The following is an 18,315-nucleotide window of genomic DNA, read 5'->3' as shown; positions in this document are numbered from 1 at the left end:
GCAGCTGAGTTCTAATGACAGGGAGGTGCCAGCGTGTAAACCCCGTGGGAGGCACGTCTTAGTAGAGGGGTCAGCGAGGGCACAGGCCTTGGGGGAGGCGATGGACTCACCATGCTTGAAAACAGAAGTTTGGTGGGGCTGGAGCTCCGAGGTGGAGGGAAGGAGTCAGAGGGGAGAGCAGATGGGGTCAGCAGGGGCCAGTCTGAGTAGGGTCTTGCAAGCTCCACTTTATTCTGAGTGCAGACGGAAGTTATTAGAGGATTTTACGCTGAGGAGTAACGTCTGATTTATGTTTGAAGAACCAAGGCTGATATAATGTGGACCTGCTTGAGAGAAAGGTAAGAATCATGCCGTGGGGGCACATGGGGGGGGGCGTTAGCTCTGTCTGGGGGTCAGGGAGGGTGTTTTGAGTGAAATTGAGTCTCCAGAAAGGTCTGTTCTATCCTATTCCTGGCACCTGTGAAATGACCTTATTTAGCAATTAGGGTCTTTGCAGATCTAGTCAAGTTACAAGGAGGTCTCACCAGGTAAGGTGGCCCATATCCAATATAAATGATGTCCTTATAAGAAGAAAAGACGCAGGGAGATGGAGGTGTAGACGGGAAGGAAGATGCCACAAGCCAAGGAGCACCCGGGGCCACCAGAATCTGGAAGAGGCAGGGAAGAATTCTTCCCTGGAAACTTCGGAGAGAGCCTGGCCCTGCTGACAACTTGGTTTGGAACTTCTGGACTCCAGAGCTGTGGGAGAAGAAATCTCTGCTGTTTTAAGCCCCCCAGCTTGTGGTCCTTTGTTATGGCAGCCCTGGGAAACTGAGAAGAAGGCTTCCTATAAAATGTATCCATTTTCTACTGCTGCATAACAAATGGCCCCCAAACTCAGCGGCTTAGTTCAGTAATAAATATTTATCTGACGCAGTTTCTGTGGGTCAGGAGTTCCAGAGCAGCTCTGCTGGGTAGCTCGGGCTTGGGGTCTGGGTCAGGACGTCGGCTGGGGCTGGAGGGCCCACACCCACATGGGCTCTCCCTGGGGGATGGCGAGTTGGTGCTGGCTGCCGGCCAATTGCCTCCATCCCTTCCCCAGGGGAAGTGCCTTCAGAATAGGCACTGGCCACCCACGGAGCGAGGGGCCCAAGGGAGAGCAAGGGCGGAAGGCACAGTGTCTTTTATTACCTGGCCTCCTCTTTGTTATCTTAGTGATTACACAGGTGGCCTTTTCATCGAGGGAGGGGACAGCTCCAGAGCACGTGGACTGGGACATGAGATGCTGGGGGCCATCATGGCCGGCAGTGGCCACGGAAGAACCCCGAGCTGAGTTTTTAAAGGATGAGTGGACATTAACCAGGTGGAGAAAGCTGGGAAAGGCTTTCAAGACGGAAGGAACAGCCCGAGCAAAGGCTGTGAAATAGCACGGGGACTCCAAACCGCTGCTGTTACTAGAGCCAGAAGGCCAGGGCTCAGCCAACTTTTTCTGTTTGGGACCAGATAGGAAATATTTGGGGCTTTGGGGTTGTACAGCTTCTGCAGCGTGAAAACAGTCATAGGCAATATGTAAGGGAATGGATGTAGCTGTGTTCCAGTAAAACTATATTTGTAAAATCAGCCAGCAGCCCAGACTGAGACCACGGGTTGCAGTTTGCCAGCCCTTGCAGAAGAGGGGCAAAGGGGAGCAGGCAGGTGCACCTGGCTCATGGGGAGAGCCAGGCCTAAACCCAGCCTCTCCTCCCAGCCTGGAGAGTTGCTTCTTCCAAGCTGTCCTTGCTTATTGAACCTGACCTGAAATACCAGAGAGGGCGATTTGTCCACAGCCTGCCACCCCAGTATGAGTGGGGAGGTTGGGTGTGTATGGGGAAGCCTGTAAAGGTCCACGGGGATATTACTTATTTATTAATTACGCAGTCCAGGAATTAAATCTTGGCTCTACCGCTAACCGTCTGACCTCTCTGAACCTCTGTTTTCTCATCTGAAAAGTGGGAATGATGGCAGCTGTCATATCAGTGTCAGACCGCTTTAAACGAGACGCCCTAGTTAAGCCCCCAACGCAGGGCCTGACATCCAGTAGGTACTCAATGAATGCCTGTTCCTCCTGTTTCCCCATCCTGAATAGAGTCATTACTATACAATGATACTAAAAATGGGGTCACTGCTATGCGATCCCCATCAGCTGACCACAAAGAGCTTTGGTCGCGGGCTCTGAATTGGATGTATTAATGTCCAAAGCCTGGCACCCAGATCTGCCCTGGCACCCTACTGCAGCCTTGTAAGAAGGTGCCATGACCTGATGTCTTTTAGGGGGGGACAGAGTGTAGGAGAGCCCGGAACCCATTTCCCACGTTCCCTTTCAAGGTCGTGAGATATTCGTATGCCTTTGCCCTGGTCCCTGCCGCTAAGCGCTGATCAGCCGGTTCTGTCTTTTCTATCTTCTCCCGCAGCGTCCACCGACGCGCACCTCCGCCCTCCTGCGGGCCACGTGGAGCGGGGATGGGCCCCGGCCAGGCCCCGCCCCCTCCCCCGCCCGCCCTCCGAGCTTCCGCCCTGACCATTTGGCGCCGGCGCACAGGCCGGCCACGCCCCTCCCCACGAGGCCCCGCCCCTCCCCGCGAGCCGCGGCTTTGTCGGTCGGGCGCGGGCAGGAGGCGCCAGCTCACAGCCCTCGTCTTCTCGCCGGTTGGCTCCACCCCTCCCCGCGAGCCCCCGCCTCCAACCGAGGCCCCGCCCCCTGCCGCGGTCCTCGCCCCGCCCCTCGAGGCTTGGCTCCGGTTCACTGCGGGCCGGTAGGTGGCACCAGCGCGCAGCCCGCCTCCTTTCGCCGGCCGGCCCCGCCCCTCCCGGAGGCCCCGCCCCGTCCGTTGGGCGCCGGCAGGAGGCGCCGCGCTCGGGGTCGGCGCTGGGGGTCCCGCCCGGCCCGGCCCGGCCCGCTGCGCGCGTGGAGCTGCGCGGGAGGTGAGTGCGGCGGCTGTGGCGCGCGGGGCTCGGCGGCCAGCGGGGTCCGGGGGCTGCGGGGCGCGCGCTCAGGGCGGCGGGGCCCGTGGCATTTCCCCGCGGCGAACTGGGGTGCGGGGGCCGGGCTTGTTCGGTTGCCATGGGAACCGGGGCTCTGGGGCGGGGGCATTTCCCAGGGGGAGGGCCCTGCGGCCCCGGAGCCCGGCCATCGGTCGGGGACCACCCCCCACACCCGGCCCTCAGTTTCCTCGGGGCGCCCTCGCGGTGGGGGGCGGCCTCGCAGGGCGCGAGGGGTCCGCGCGTTTCTCCGCGAGTCGGCGTCGCGCCGCCGCCGGCACCGGGACGCGTTGCTCCCGCGCGGGCCGGCCAGAGCGCGCTTTCCAGCCCTTGCGCGCCCCGTCCAGCACCTCGGACGAAATGCTGCAGCGGAGAAGGTGGGGACCGCCCCCCAAGGAAGACCCTGGCCTCGCTCCCCACGGGGTGCCCAGGGCCGCCGCCCGCCGAGCCTCTTCACCTGCCAAGTGTTTGCTTAATCCAAGTGGTCAGGAAGAATGTTCCACAAGCGGGCTACAGGTGTTTGCGGTTAGCGTGGGGGGTGGCGGGGGGCTGGGCTGCATTCCACGGGTGCAGGGCTCTTCTGTGGGCTGTGGGCTTCTGTCCCCCGGAGGCCAGCGGGTCCCCTCTGGAGGGGCGGCTGCAGCAGAACCAAGTCTGGTTAAATGGGTTTTGTATTCCGAAGCCTCCCTCTGGTTGGAGCTGTGAAGACAGGACTTAGGGATGGCGGGCTCCTCTCTCCTGGTGGAAACTCTAATGGGTTCCACATTGTCGCCCTGGAACCCAGGCTGGCCCTCCAGCCATGCAGTCAGCCCCGCACTGACCTCACTCCCTGAGCCCGCTGCTGAGACTGGCGCCTGTTTCTTATCAGAAACTGGACTGACCCTTAAGAACGAGGGAAAAACATTCAGCAGAGGTCACACCCCTTGCTTGCCTGGGCCGGTGACTTCTCAGAGAGAGAGAAGGGATTGAGCAGAAAAGGAAATGGCAGGTCATGTCCAGAAAACACATGTGTGTTCCCCAGTGCCCCTCAGGAGGCTCTTCCTGCACTCCCCTCACCCTTATGAAACACATTCATTGTGTTGCACACACAGTGTGTGTTCCCGAATCATGGCATGTGGACACGGGCTGGCGCTCAGCAGTGCCCCTGCCCGGTGGTGCTGCAGTGAGATGCCACCTTAGAAAAGAAAAATGCTTTCTGCAAAGTCAGAGAAGACGGCTCTGTGCTCATGGGGGACTCTGGCTCTTAGGGAGGACTCCTGGAAGGAAGGAGACACGTTCTCCTCTCACCTTTTCTCTCCTCTTTTCCTGCTGTTGCTGCCGTGGCCAGGTCAGGGAACCTGGCAGTAAGGCCGGTGAAAGGGGGCCTGGCAGGGGCTGTTAGGGGCCTGCAGGAACTTTCCATACCAGGCCCTGGCTTGGACGGACCCTTCTAAGGTCCTGGGAGGGGACCTGGCAATTTCATATGTGTCATTTGCTCTGTCCTTTCGTTAAAGCAGAATTGTATGAGCCTCAGACCTTACAAGACCTGACCCACCCCCTGGGACCCGTTCAGTTCATGCCACCCTGGTGCCGGGTGCCGTCTGTGTCACTTCGTAGCTCGCCTGCCTAGCGTGGCCTCTGCGCCTGTGTGCGGAATGTAATGTGGGCCCCTCCTCGGCCCAGACACCGAGGTGCAGGGAGGGACCTGCACCCCCCCATTAGTGCCAGGCCCTCACAGAGGCTGCTGGGCATGGGCCGTCTCGAGGGGAGCTCACTGAACCCGAATTGAGGGGCTCCTGGCTAGGGGCTTGGTTCCTTCAGGTGCCAGGGACTCCTTTTGGCACTGTGGGCTCAGGTTGCGTGGCGTGTGGGTGGCCCGGAGACCCCAGGGAGGGGCTTTTGCTGCACATGAACTTGAGGCGTTGACAGGGCTGGGAGGGGACGCTCAGCGGGAATGCAACAGGGAGGTCTGTGCACGCCCCGGTGAGGGACAGAGCCTTTGCTGGACGTATTCCCTTGTGGGCTTTACTAACCGAGGCCAGGGCAGACCGCACGTGTGCTTCATGCTTGCCGCCGGCCACGGAATGTCCCTGACACTGAGCTGTGTGCAGGCAAGCTTGTCTTCAGAAAGCCGGTGCAGGAAGTCAGGTCGAGGTTGTAAATGATGGGTGGTGGGTGACAGCCCAGGGAAAGGTTTAGCCCTCACCCCATAGGGCACGCTCGTGGGGATACAGATTGGGGCTGATCCTGGAGTCCCTGGATGGCAGGTTAGCTTGTCACCCCGACTATGACAGCCTTGGTGGGGGTAAGCCAAGCCTAGGGGGCAGCTGGAGGAGACGCCATTCATGCCATTCACTGGACAGTTTCTGTGTTCCCCTCCCTAAGGGTCTGTGTGGAAGCCTCTCCTGCAGTGGCCTCGTTTCCAAAAGCCTTGCCCGTTGCCGTGGAGCCACAAGTGAGTCAGGACTGGAGAATATTGATTAGGGCCGGCAGGAAGGTACCAGCGCTGCTTTCACTGGCTCTGGGCCACTGTTTGCAGAATCTTCTAGAAAATAGACTTTTCTCCTGGATGGTTTAGTCTCTGCCTTTGTCCTTGATGAGAAGATAAGCACAGAAGTGAGGCACAGCCACTGGGAGCTGTGCACGGTTTTCTAGCAGTCCCGGATTTGTCATCAGGCCTTAGGTTCTATGCAGCAGAGAATCGTCTTCTTTTTCTCTGCCCTCTGACCCCAGAGCTTTGCAAGGGATTCTAAAACATCTCTTTAGCATGCCGTGCTTCTTGGGGCATAAATGTGCTAGAACTATGACTTTAGGGCCCTCCTGTCTTCCCAGGGCTGCTTTGCAGCTCCCTACCAGCAGGGCTGCCTCTCCCTGGCCCAGACAGGGCTGAGGCCAGGCTGGAGGTGGTGTGTGGGCTGCGGGCAATCCAGGAGCCACCCATCTCCACGGAGCTAGGGCAGCCCTTTTTGTCCGTCACGGCTACGCGAGTGCCGTTGTGCCACTGTCCCAGAGAAGTGTCTGCTTCGAGCCAGGACCAGGTTCTCCTGCCCTCTCCCTGGGGAGTAGGTTGGGGGGAGGGGGGTGCTGTGGACTGGGTATCTGACTGCTGGTTAACGTGCTGCCAGCCCGAGCCTTGGTCCCTGGTGCCCGGGAGGCCCTTTCCAGCGTCCTGAGGGTGGGTGGAGAGGCTTGCTGGGGAGGCCGGCTGCAGGGAGGTAAAGGGTTTGCCTCCTGAGCTGTGTCTCCCTTTCCTTGGGTGGGACCCTCTACCCTTCAACCCATACTGGGTGGTGGGCCTGTCTGGAGGAGGCTGAGCCGGGCCAGCTGGCCTGGTGCCCTGTATGCAGTGACGACCATCGCCAGCCACCATTTCTTGGGTGCTGGTCCTTGAGCGCAGGGTGGTGAGGTCTTTGCCAAAGCTCGGGTCTCCCAGAAGCTAGCTGCTGGGTGACCTCGTTGTGTTCCCTCGGGACGGTTGGCCTCTGCATGTCCTCGGCTTGGGCAGTGTTACCTGTTGAGAGCAGGCCTTCGGGGCCCTGGGCACAGAGTGACCTGGTAGTTCACATTCGTCCTCTTTGTCCGCGGTGCAGGGGATGGGCAGTGTCACCTGTCTTTCTTCTCCCCCCAGGACACGGCCTTCCTCTCCGTTGGCCGGAGCCCCGGTCCCTACCTGTGAAGACACCTCCACCATGTTCTATGGGGCTCATTTCACCATGTCTCCACCCGCCAAGAGCAGGCTGAAGCGGCAGGGCCAGCTCCTGTCCAGCATGCTGTCCCGGACACTGAGCTACAAGTACCGCGACCTGGACACTGCCTTCCCCGGCCCGGGCGCCGGCGATGACCCCGCGGAGCTGTCTACCCAGCTGTCGGCCCCGGGCGTGTTGAAGGTGTTTGGGGACCGCGTCTGCTCCGGCACCCACTACAAGAGTGTCCTGGCCACCGCCTCGTCCAGTGCCCAGGAGCTGGTGCGGGAGGCCCTGGAGCGCTACGGTGTGGCGCCTGAGCACACCGGCCAGTACGTGCTGTGCGACGCCGTGGGCCAGGCCGGCGAGGCAGGGCAGCCCTGGCAGGCCGCGTGCTTCCGGGTGTTTGCGGACAACGAGAAGCCCCTCCTGATCCAGGAGTTCTGGAAGCCCCGGGAAGGCTTGTCCCGGAGGCTCGAGCTGAGAAAGCGGTCGGACGTGGAGGAGCTGGCAGCCAAGGATGTGGACACTGTCACAGCAGGTGAGGGAGGCACCGAGGCACGGGCCGGTGAGGGTGGAGCGGGCCGAGGCTGGGGAAAACCGCACGAGAGCGGGATTGTGCTGCACGAGGCCAAGAGGAGTCTTCGTTTCGGGCGTTCAGAGATGCTTCTTAAATTTCCTGTTCCACCTGGGCCGTCCTAGAAATTGCGGGGGCACACCTGTGGCCCGTGGACACCGCAGGATGCCTCCTGGTGGTTTTTAGTGGCTCCTGAGATACTGTTGCAGTATTTTAGGCCAGGTTCGTCTTCTTGTTGAATCAGGTCCTGGTCCAGCTCGTTGTCTGGGGACAGGTGTGCACACCCTGCTCATCGCTGGGCTAGAGACCCCTTGCAGAGCTCCTCTCCCTGCCTCTGATGCGGGGTGAGTTCTATGAATGATCCAATGAGAGCACAGTGGAGGGGCCTTCAGAGGCCACGGCTAAGTGGCTTGCAGGTTACTGGGGCACCTCAGCATGTACAGGGGGCAGCAGGTTTTGTGGGTGCTCAGGGGAGCTGGGGGCCGGCTTTGAAGGGCCCACTGGGCACCAGGAGGTGGGGTGTTGAGGCCCAGGGCTCGGGCACGCTGTGCTGTCTGGCCCTCCGGCTTTGTCTTTGGTTACGATGAAATTGGTGGAAGATATTTGTCTTAATATCTGTGTGCTGTGAAAAATAAGTTTTCTGAATATTACCGTCTTTTTAAATGTTGGCATTTTCATACTGTCCTCTAAAAAAATGATTATTTTGTATACTTGCTTACACTGTCCATTGGTGATGGGTGCTTTGGGGTCGAATGAGGCTTGTCACTTGGTTTCATGGCGTTTCCGGGTCACAGGGGCCACGGGTCCTCCCTGAGGTGTGTGTCCCCAGGCCCGTGACGCTGCAACCTCTGTCAGGCACAGAGCCCTTCCTGGCTCCAGAGAGACTCACATTCGCGGGTCCAGGAGAGGACTTCAACGTCTTTTTTTAAAACAAACATTTCTTATTATGGAATATAACATATATACAAAAACAATGATTTTCAAAGCACATTGCAACAAGTAGTTACAGAACAGATTTCAGAGTTTGGTATGGGTTACGGGTCCACAATTTTAGGTTTTTCCTTTTAGCTGCTCCAAGGCACTGAACACTAAAAGAAATATTAATACAGTGATTCAGCAGTCCTACTCACCTGTTAAATCCTACCTTCTCTGTTTTAACTCCTCCTTCTCCTTGGATCTTTTCTCCAATCTTTAGGGGTATTTGGGCTATGGCCATTCTAACTTTTTCTTGTTGGAGGGGGCTATCAATAATATGGGATAGGGGGATGTTCTGGAGAGGCTGGGCCCTCTGGGTTTCAGGACTTATTTGGCCTAGGAACCATCTGCAGGTTGTAGGTTTCTGTAAAGTAATCTTAGTGCATGAAGGTTTTGTAGAATCTCGGAGTCCTAGGTGTTCCTTAGGGTTAACAGGAATGGTTTTGGTTGGCGTTCGGCAGACTGTGGTAATTAACAATGACTAGCTGAAACTGGCATAAAAGTAGCCTCCAGAGTAGGCTCTTGACTCTGTTTGAACTCTCTCTGCCACTGATACCTTATTTTGTTAATTTCTTTTCCCCCTTTTGGTCAGGATGGCCTTGTTGATCCCACGGTGCCAGAGCCAGGCTCATCCCTGGGAGTCATCTCCCATGCCGCCAGGGAGACTTTTGCCCCTGGATGTCATTGGACATATCTTTATTGGGGGGGGGGCACAATTCAACCCCTAATAGTCTGCTTTCTGCCTCCCCAAATATATGTCCTTCCCATGTGCCACATGCCTTCACCCCATCCTGATGACCCCACTGTCTCAGTGTCCTGGAGCTGCTGTTACAAAGTCCCACAAACTAGGGGCTTAGAACGACCCGGCCCTGAGCTCTGGCCGCAGACGCGTGCAGCCCAGGGGCCGGTAGGGTTGGGGCTCTGGGGCTGACCCTTCCTGCCTCCCCAGCAGTCACTGACCGCTGCCGCCCTGGCCCCAGGCCCTGCCTTCTCCCCTCACCAGTCTCCTCACGTAGCTGCGTCCCTGCCTCTCCGTGCGCAGTTCTCCCCTCCTAACGAGGACACCCAGCCTTGGATGAGGCCCACCCTAATCCATGTGGCCTAATCTGAGCTAAACACGTCCTCAAAGGTCCTATTTCCGAAAGGTCATGGGACCGGGGCTTAGGACCTGTATCCGTCTCTGAGGGCGTGGTTCCCCTGCAAAGGAGGACAAGCAGGGTGGGTGGGCTCGGGACTGGGGTCCCTCACCTGGACTCCCCGCTTCTGCGACCAGCACCACTGTACCCCCCAACTCCAGGGGCCCGTGGCTGGCCTCGCAGCAGAGTGGCCCTCTACACACCTTTAGGAGCGTCACTTCCTTTTTTCTGGCTTCAGTTTCTTGGTCTGGGAGATGGGTAGGCTCAAGCCTCTGTCCTGAGCTCTGCAAGGGTCTGGCAGTGTTGTGTGTGTGCACAGTCAGTGTGCTGCTGCTCCTTGCTCACATCACCTTGCACGCTGCTGCTCGTGCATTGTGAGCATCTGTGGGTGGCGGCCTGCCTGGGATGTGTGGGGACACGGGTACGGAGACTGTCCCTGGTCGGAGGCGCTACCCATCACTGGGCCACCAGGGCTGGAGTCTGGGGTCCGGGAGCAAGGGGGCTTCTGTGCCTGCAAGGCCTCTGGTGGAGCGGCCTCCACACTGTGTTCCCTGTGCCCTGTGCTGGGTTCCTTGAGCCCGTGCTGGTTTCCCCCGCCGCCTCTGCCTGGGTTTCCTCTGCCCCATGCTGGGTTTAACATTTGTGCGGCACCTGGTTCACTTCGCGCAGCCAAGGGATTGGAGGGCTGTGGCTGTCCTGGGTGGGTCCAGCCCCGGGTTGTGGCCTCCTACCTTCCTCCCAGCACAGGGGCCGGGCCGACCTGCCCCAGATGGAGGAATGGAGAGGAGGGGAGGGGGCATGAGGACGGAGCGCCACTCAGGGCCTTGGACTCCTTAGCCCCAGGGGCCATCAGGGCCCTTGCCCCCGTGCAGCCCCCCAGGCTGTCAGCGTGGCCGAAGCCCCTTCCTACTCTGGGCAGTGCCCGTGGCGCCCATCAGGCAGGTGCACTGCGCCCCTGATCAGGCCTCTCCAGGGCACTGGAACCCTGGGTCTGCCATGGAGGCTGGCACCATGGGCTCCCGTCAGGTGGTCAGGATGGGGCGCTGAGGCTCACTGGGAGTGTGGGTGAGGTGGTGGGGAGTGTAAGGGAAAAGGACGCAATTGTGATGACGCAGGAGGAGCCTCTGGTGTCAGGGTGGTGGGGGCCGGCCCGGGCACTGGCAGGTGGAGCGGCGCCCCGCTCTCCACCTCTACCCCCCTACCACTGCTGTGGCACCAAACTTATCTCCAGACGAGGCCAGGTGTCCCCGGACACTGCTGCCCTGGTGAAGGCTGGCCAAGAGGACGTGCTCACTTGCCCAGGGCTCAGCCTGCCCTGCTGAGACCCTGGCGCCTTTCTCCCTGGTGCCCCGGGGGCACTTGGGGTGTGCTGGGCTGGAGGGGGCAGGGGTGCAGAGCTGCTTTTGTGGCGGCCGGTGCTTTGGCCTCAAGGGTGCGGCTCTGGTTCTGGGGTCCAGGCCCCCCCTTTGCTCTGGCTGCCCTTTGAGAAAGGCGCAGAATCGTGGCGGTCCCTGCCCCGAGGGCGCACGGCCCCAGTGGCAGCGGGTTTTTGCTTTTGACCTCTTATTTTGAAATAGATTCAAACTTACAAGACAGTTGTCAAAACAATAGAAAACCCAGACAGAGAACTCCACCCTACCCCCACCCATATACCCGGGTCCTCTAGTTTTAACATTTTGCCAGTTTCTGTATCTTTCAGTCTGTCCATCTGTCTGTCTATCTGATTATCCATCCATCCATTCACCCAGTGCTCTATTGGCCTGTCTCTATCTATCAGTCAGTCAGGCGGGCTCCTTTTTCCTGAACCGTTGAGAGCAGGTTGCACACGTCATGGCCCTGGAAGGCGCCGTACTTCCATGCTCGTGTCCTGGGAGCAGGGAGAGCTGCTAAGGCACCCCTTGCAGTGCGGTCAGTTGTCACATCCAGGGAGCTCAGCTGCCGTTGTGCTTCTGCCCAACTCCGGGCATGTCTGCGTGTCCGGGGAGCTCCGCAGCCGTCTTCTGAAGGGCTGATGCAAGTTAGCAGAGCGAGTCCTCCTGCGAGGCCGCCGCTCTGGACCTCAGACTCCAGAGTTGGGGTCCGTTCTTCTTGGGGGAGGCTGTGGGGGGAAGTGGGGATAGGAGGCTGGGGGTGGGAGGTGGGGAGAGGACAGTGGGTGAGAGATGGGGGGACGTGCCGCCCACGGGGCTGTCTGGGTGGCTGATTGTTGTGTGGGGCTGCAGCCCTCCACTGCCCCAAGCTCCCTGCCCCCAGGCACCGGCGGCCGTCTTGGGCTTGTCCTCACGTGGCCCCCATGGACCCCTCTCAGTGGCCGCGGGGCTGGCCTTAGCGGGGACCCGGGTTGGGCTGGCCCCGGGCACCAAAACCACACAGCCCTGCTGGGCAGGGTCCCATCCTGGGAATTCTTGGCACCAGCCACTTGTGGCCTTTCCTTTTGACAGTGTTTTCTTTTCCAACCAATCTGAATTTTTTTCTTAAATTTTTAAAATTAATTTTAAACAAGAAACACATTCTTAATATATAATCATTTCGTTCTACATATATAATCAGTAATTCACAATATCATCACATAGTTGCATATTCATGATAATTTCTTAGAACATTTACATCAATTCAGAAAAAGAAAGAAAACATAAAAAGAAATAAAATGAAAACAGAAAAAAATGTATACATACCATACCCCTTACCCCTCCCTTTCATTGATCACTAGCATTTCAAACGAAATTTATTTTAACATTTGTTCCCCCTATTATTTATTTTTATTCCATATGTTCTACTTTTCTGTTGATAAGGTAGATAAAAGGAGCATCAGACACAAGGTTTTCACAATCACACAGTCACATTGTGAAAACTATCATTATACAATCATCATCAAGAAACATGGCTACTGGAATACAGCTCTACATTTTCAGGAAGTTCCCTCCAACCTCACCATTACATCTTGAAGAACAAGGTGATATCTACTCAGTGCATAAGAATAACCTCCAGGATAGTCTCTTGACTCTGTTTGGAATCTCTCAGCCATTGACACTTTGTCTCCTTTCACTGTTCCCCCTTTTGGTCGAGAAGATTTTCTCAATCCCTTGATGCTGAGTCTCAGCTCATTCTAGGATTCCTGTCCCACGTTGCCAGGAAGGTCCACACTCCTGGGAGTCATGTCCCATGTAGACAAGGGGAGGGTGGTGAGTTTGCTTGTTGTGTTGGCTGGAGAGAGAGAGGCCACATCTGAGCAACAAAAGGGGGTGACTCTTAGGCCTAATTTTAAGTAGGCTTGACCTATCCTTTGTGGGGTTAAGTTTCATATGAACAAACCCCAAGACTGGAGGCTCAGCCTATAGCTTTGGTTGTCCACACTGCTTGTGAGAATATCAAGAATTCAACTAGGGGGGTTGAATTTTCCCCCGTTCTCACCATTCCCCAAAGGGGACTTTGCAAATACTTTTCCACTCACTGATCAAATCACTCTGGGATTCATTGGGGCATCACTCTGGACAAACCAACAAAATCTCATGTCCTACCTAAGGTTCCATGTACTTATGTTGTTCAACCAACTATCTACATAAGTTATATGAGGACATGCACTAGTCAAAATATAAATTTTGTACCAAATAAACATTTTCTGCTTTAGTTTCACACATAAGTTGAGATTTTAAAATATTAATTACCATCAATTTTCAGCACCCTGCAGTAATGATATTCCTTTGTTCTTCCTCATGCAAAAACATTTTTAAAATTTGTACATTTAGTCACTATCATTATACACTCTAGTCATTCCTAGATTATACCATCTCAATCTTTATCATCTATTTTTCTTTGTGATTTCATTTATGCCTCCAGCCCTCCTCCCTCTATCATTCTCACATTCACCTTCATTTGGTATTTTAACAATTGTTTTACAGTTAGGTAGTATTGTGCTGTCCATTTCTGAGTTTTTATATTCAGTCCTGTTGCACAATCTGTATCCCTTCAGCTCCAATTACCCAATATCTTACCCTATTTCTATCTCCTGATGGTCTCTGTCACCAACAAAATATTCCAAGTTTGTTCACTAATGTCAGTTCATATCAGTGAGACCATACAGTATTTGTCCTTTTGTTTTTGGCAAATCTCACTCAGCATAATGTCCTTAAGGTCCATCCATGTTGTTACATACTTCATAACTTTATTCTGTCTTACCGCTGCATAATATTCCATCGTGTGTATATGCCACAGTTTGTTTAGCCACCCGTCTGTTGATGGACATTTTGGCTGTTTCCATCTCTTGGTAATTGTAAATAATGCTGCTATAAACATTGGTGTGCAAATGTCCATTTGTGTCCTTGCCCTCATGTCCTTTGAGAAGCGACAACATATAAATGGGTCCTGTTTTTCAATCCATTCTGCCAGTCTATGTCTTTTGATTGGGGAGTTTAATCCGTTAACATTTAGTGTTATTACTGCATGGGTAATACTTTCTTCTACTATTTTGCCTTCTGGATTTTATGTGTCATATCTAATTTTCCTTCTTTTTACCTTTACTCATAGTCTTCCTTTCTACACTCTTCTCCACCCCTCTGTCTTCTGTCTTTTCGTATCTGTCTCTAGTGCTCCCTTTAGTATTTCTTGCAGAGCTGGTTGCTTGGTCACAAATTGTCTGAAAATGTTTTAATTTCTCCCTCATTTTTGAAGGACAATTTTGCTGGATATAGAAAAATTGGCAGTTTTTCTCTTTTAATAATTTAAATATATCATCCCACTGTCTTCTCGCCTGCATGGTTTCTGCTGAGAAATCTACGCATAGTCTTATTGGGCTTTTCTTGTATGTGATGGATTGCTTTTCTCTTGCTGCTTTCAAGATTCTCCCTGACATATTGATTAGTAAATGTCTTGGAGTACTTCTTTTTGGATCTATTCTCTTTGGGGTACACTATACTTCTTGGATCTGTAATTTTAAGTCTTTCATAAGATTTGGGAAATTTTCAGTGATAATTTCCTCCTCCTTTCCCTTCTCTTCTCCTTCTGGGACACCCGCAACTTGTATATTTGTGCGCTTCATATTGTCCTTCAATTCCCTGAGTCCCTGCTCATATTTTTCCATTTTTTCCCCTATAGTTTCTTTTTCTTGCTGGATTTCAGATGTTCTGTCCTCCAGTTCACTAATCCTATGTTCTGTCTCTCGAAATCTACCACTGTAGGTTTCCATTGTTTTTTTCATCTCCTCTACCGTGCCTTTCATTCCCATAAGTTCTGTGATTTGTTTTTTTCAGACTTTCGATTTTTTCTTTTTGTTCATTCCTTGCCTTCTTTATATCCTCCCTCAATTCATTGATTTGGTTTTTGATGAGGTTTTCCATGTCTGTTTGTATATTCTGAATTAATTGTTTCAGTTCCAGTAGCTCATTTGAACTGTTGGTTTGTTCCTTTGACTGGACCATATCTTCAATTTTCCTAGTGTGATTTGTTATTTTTTGCTGGCGTCTAGGCATTTAATTACCTTAATTAGTTTATTCTGGAGATTGCTTTCACTTCTTTTACCTAGGGTTTTCTTGCTGGATGAGTTTGTTGTCTATCTGTTCTTTGACATTCAGTTCAGCTTTATCTGGACCTCTAGCTTAGGTTTTGTTTAACAGAGGAGAATTTTTCAGTTCTTGTTTTCTTGTTTCTTGCCCTGCTTGTGTGGTGCCTTCCCCCCACCCCCACCCCCACCCCCACCCCCACCCCCACTATTAGGAGGGTCTACATAGGTATTATAGACCCCAGCTGGGTTTTCCCGGACTAAACTGGCCTCCTGTCGGGAAAGGAGTCACCTGTGTCAGTTTTCCCTCAGTGTGAAACCCAGCAAGTTGAAAGACTTTCCTGTGAAGTCTCTGGGCTCTGTTTTTCTTATCCTGCCCAGTATGTGGTGCTTGTCTGACTGCAGGTCCCACCAGCATAAGATGATGCAGCACCTTTAAGTTTGGCTGGGGGCGTGGTGGAGACAGAGGGGAGATTGTAGGCTGGTTTTAATGGCTTCAAATTACCAAGCCCTGGGGTCTGAATTCCTTGAGGGAGGGATTCCACCTGGGTGGGGCTTCACCCCTCCCCTGGGGAAGGCACAGGCTCCAGACAAGCCCCCAAAAGAGCTCACTTCTGCCTATGCCTGGGGCAGTTGAAGCCTGAGAAGTCCTGCCACTGTATCCAGAGGCAGTCAAGCCTTTGTAGATACACAGCCACAAAAACCTCGTGTTTCCTTCTTTTTTTTTTCTTTTTCCATCAGCCCTGCCCCCTCGGCTCTGGGGCAAAAATGAGCAACCTCTGCTTTGACCAGTTTCACCTGAGCTGGGAGCCTATTTTTAGTAGTCAGAATTTGTTAATTAATTCCACAATTGGGGTTTGATTGTGCTCAGTCCCTGCTGCTGGTAAAGTCTCTTTCCTTTCCCTCTGAGAAGCAGCCTGTGGGGGAGGGGCGCCGGCCGCTGTGGCTTGGGGAACTCATGGTTCTGGGGAGGGTCGCAGCTGGTCCAGCTGGTCTAGACTGGGGTATGCTGTGTGAACGGTCACTGACGTGGCCCAGGAGCTGTTCTGTACTGTTTATGGATATTTAGTAGTTTTTCTGGAGGACGAACTAAAATGTGCACATTGTTAAGCCGCCATCTTGGCCTGGAAGTCGCCAATCTGAGTTTTTGATAACTCTCAGCCCAGGGCGAAGGAGGCCATCTGGGTGATGTTTTTCTCTCTTGAGCCGGGACTTCCTTTGGAGTGTGTTCCCAGTGACAGGCTCCTTGTAAAAGATGCGTGTTTGGTCTGTGGTTTGGGTAGGAACAAACCTGGTACCCCCAATCCTTTTCTTCACCAGTCTAAACCTAGGAAAGAAACTGGGCTTTTATAGACATTAAATGGCGTTTTTAAAAATAAAGTTGAGTGGTAGCTTGCTCACCGCGAGTGTCACTGCCTTCCCTTTGCTGCTGAGCTTGTTTTCAGTTGATGGCATTGGGGAGCCCCTGCCTACTCCCCCTGTGCTGGGGGACTCTTACCCGGCTTCGAGGATGAATTCCTGGACAGAGCATTGCGGAAGCTTCCAGATGCATTGTATAAGGAGCCCCTGAGTGGGGCTGTTCAGAGATTGAAACAGAGACCATGGGGCTGGGGGCAGACAAGATCACAGCTGGGGGAAAACCATCAGAGAGGGGTAAACTGCGGGAGGAGCTGGCAACAGCGTGGGCAACAGGCATGGGGAGGGGGGCTGCCGGCTGGTCTGGGGGTGTGTCCTGCGGGCAGTGGGGAGTGGGCCACCTCGGGGCACAGGCCTGGGGAGCAGCGCCATGGGGGGGTTTAGAGAAGGTTGAGGGGATGCGCCGGGGTTGTGTTGGGCTGAAGTGACCCCCCAGAACCATGTCCACCTGGAACCCCAGAAAGTGACCTGATTTAGAAAATAGGATCTTTGCGGTTGGAATTCAAGGTGAGGATTGAGGTGAGGTACCGCTCCAGTGGGCTGGGCCCTAAACCCCATCCCGGAGTCCCTACGAGGAGAGGGGAGGACGCACACATGCACGGACAGACATACACATGGACAGACGCGCAGGGCAGACGGCGCAACGACGGAGGAGGCAGAGGCTGGAGAGCACTGTGGAGGCACCAGCTCTGCCCCTCGCCTTGGGCCTTCCGGCTCCAGAACCCCAAGAGAACACTGTCTGGTGTTTTAAGGCCCCCAGTTTGTGGTCCTTGACGCTGGCAGCCAGAGGGAACTAATTCAGGGAGGGGCTGATAACAGAGGACTCGTAACCCTCAAATTCTGTGGTCCCAAGTGCAAAATTTTTCTTGGTATGTTGCCCAAAATTGGGAGTGTATTTTTATGGTAGTCGTTAATAACTAGTGGTTTTATAAGTCCAGTCACTGAACACCATCATATCTTCTAACACTGCTTTACAGCCAGACTGAAATTGATTTAAATTTCTAGAAACGTAATAAAAAAAGTTACTGCCCAGCATTTGCTGTCTAGCTGGTGTCACTAACTGACCTTTTTCTGTTGTTCCAAATTTCAAAATCATGACTCAACCTCTCCAAAAACTTGTTTTGAAGCAGGCAGGCATAAAAGTAAAAACCTGGTTAACTGGAAAAAGAGACCCTTACTTTTCCGGCCAGCAGTTTGCAGCCTTTCTAAGAGGCCTTGACAGGTTAACCAGGTTAGTATTAGCATTTAGCCCATGTTCATATCTGCTGGCCCTCGAGGAGTGACTTACAATGTAAACTCCCAATAACTCGCTGGAAGCTTTTGGGGGATGTGTTTTAATCATGTTAGGGAGCGTCTCTCCCGAGTTTAGGTAATCCACTGGCAGCACCGAGACTGCGAGCCCGGCGTCCTCCTTCTCCTGAGCACAGGTTCAGGCACAGGCAGAGGGCGGCTGGCCCTGTCCCTCTCCCTGGCCTTCTGCACGGGCGCCGGGCTGACGGCTCCAGGCGAGCGGACAGGGAGCCGGGGGTGCCCAGCGCAGGCTCGGGAGGGTGGAAGGATTTGACAGCCTCGGATTTAAAGCTCCTGCTCCACAAAGGACGCTGCGGAGAAAATGAGTATTAGGTGATACCGGCAAGCAAATGCTTGCAGTGTCTGAAACTGAGGGGATTGTCAGTGCATAAAATAAACTACTCACGATCAGCAGGAAAAAGATAAAACACCAATAGAAAAAAAAATGAAAGCGTCACGCGGGGGCACTTTGCAGAAGGTGGGACGGTCGCAGCCGATCAGGCGGCCTCCCGGGCGGGGCTGGGGTTGGGGTTGGGGGTGGCCCCTCTAGAGGGGGAGAAGGCGCGGGTGGCGGGGTTGGGGGTCGTGGGTCCGCGGCCCTGCCGCAGGTGTCAGCTGTGTGGCCCAGCTCCTTTCCCTGGGGGAGCAGGCCCAAGCGAGGAAATGAGCTGCCCCCACCCCCCAGCTGATGCGGGTGGGCCTCCCCTCGGGACTGGGGGGCAGAGGGGGCAGCACGGGCTTATTCCCGCTGTTTCCCTTTGCACCCTC

General features: G+C 54.5%; 1 protein-coding gene across 3 annotated transcripts in view; it reads left to right on the top strand.

Annotated features, from left to right (window-relative positions):
- The first annotated feature begins 2,883 nt into the window (after positions 1–2,883).
- RADIL (Rap associating with DIL domain) overlaps positions 2,884–18,315 on the top strand; it is an 80,605-nt gene continuing 65,173 nt past the window's right edge. Inside the window, exons 1-2 of one of the 3 annotated variants that reach the window (XM_077140501.1) lie at positions 2,884–2,940; positions 6,605–7,200. In XM_077140501.1, the coding sequence (XP_076996616.1) occupies positions 6,666–7,200 (535 nt within the window). In that variant the 5' untranslated portion in view covers positions 2,884–2,940; positions 6,605–6,665. Of the gene's footprint in view, positions 2,941–3,269; positions 3,375–3,394; positions 3,514–6,604; positions 7,201–18,315 lie in introns of those variants that run through there. The other 2 variants (XM_077140500.1, XM_077140502.1) reach the window with 2 other exon arrangements.

Source organism: Tamandua tetradactyla, chromosome 23 (genome assembly GCF_023851605.1).
Source record: "Tamandua tetradactyla isolate mTamTet1 chromosome 23, mTamTet1.pri, whole genome shotgun sequence".
Classification (NCBI taxonomy): domain Eukaryota; kingdom Metazoa; phylum Chordata; class Mammalia; order Pilosa; family Myrmecophagidae; genus Tamandua; species Tamandua tetradactyla.
This window is presented reverse-complemented; position numbering and strand designations above follow the sequence as displayed.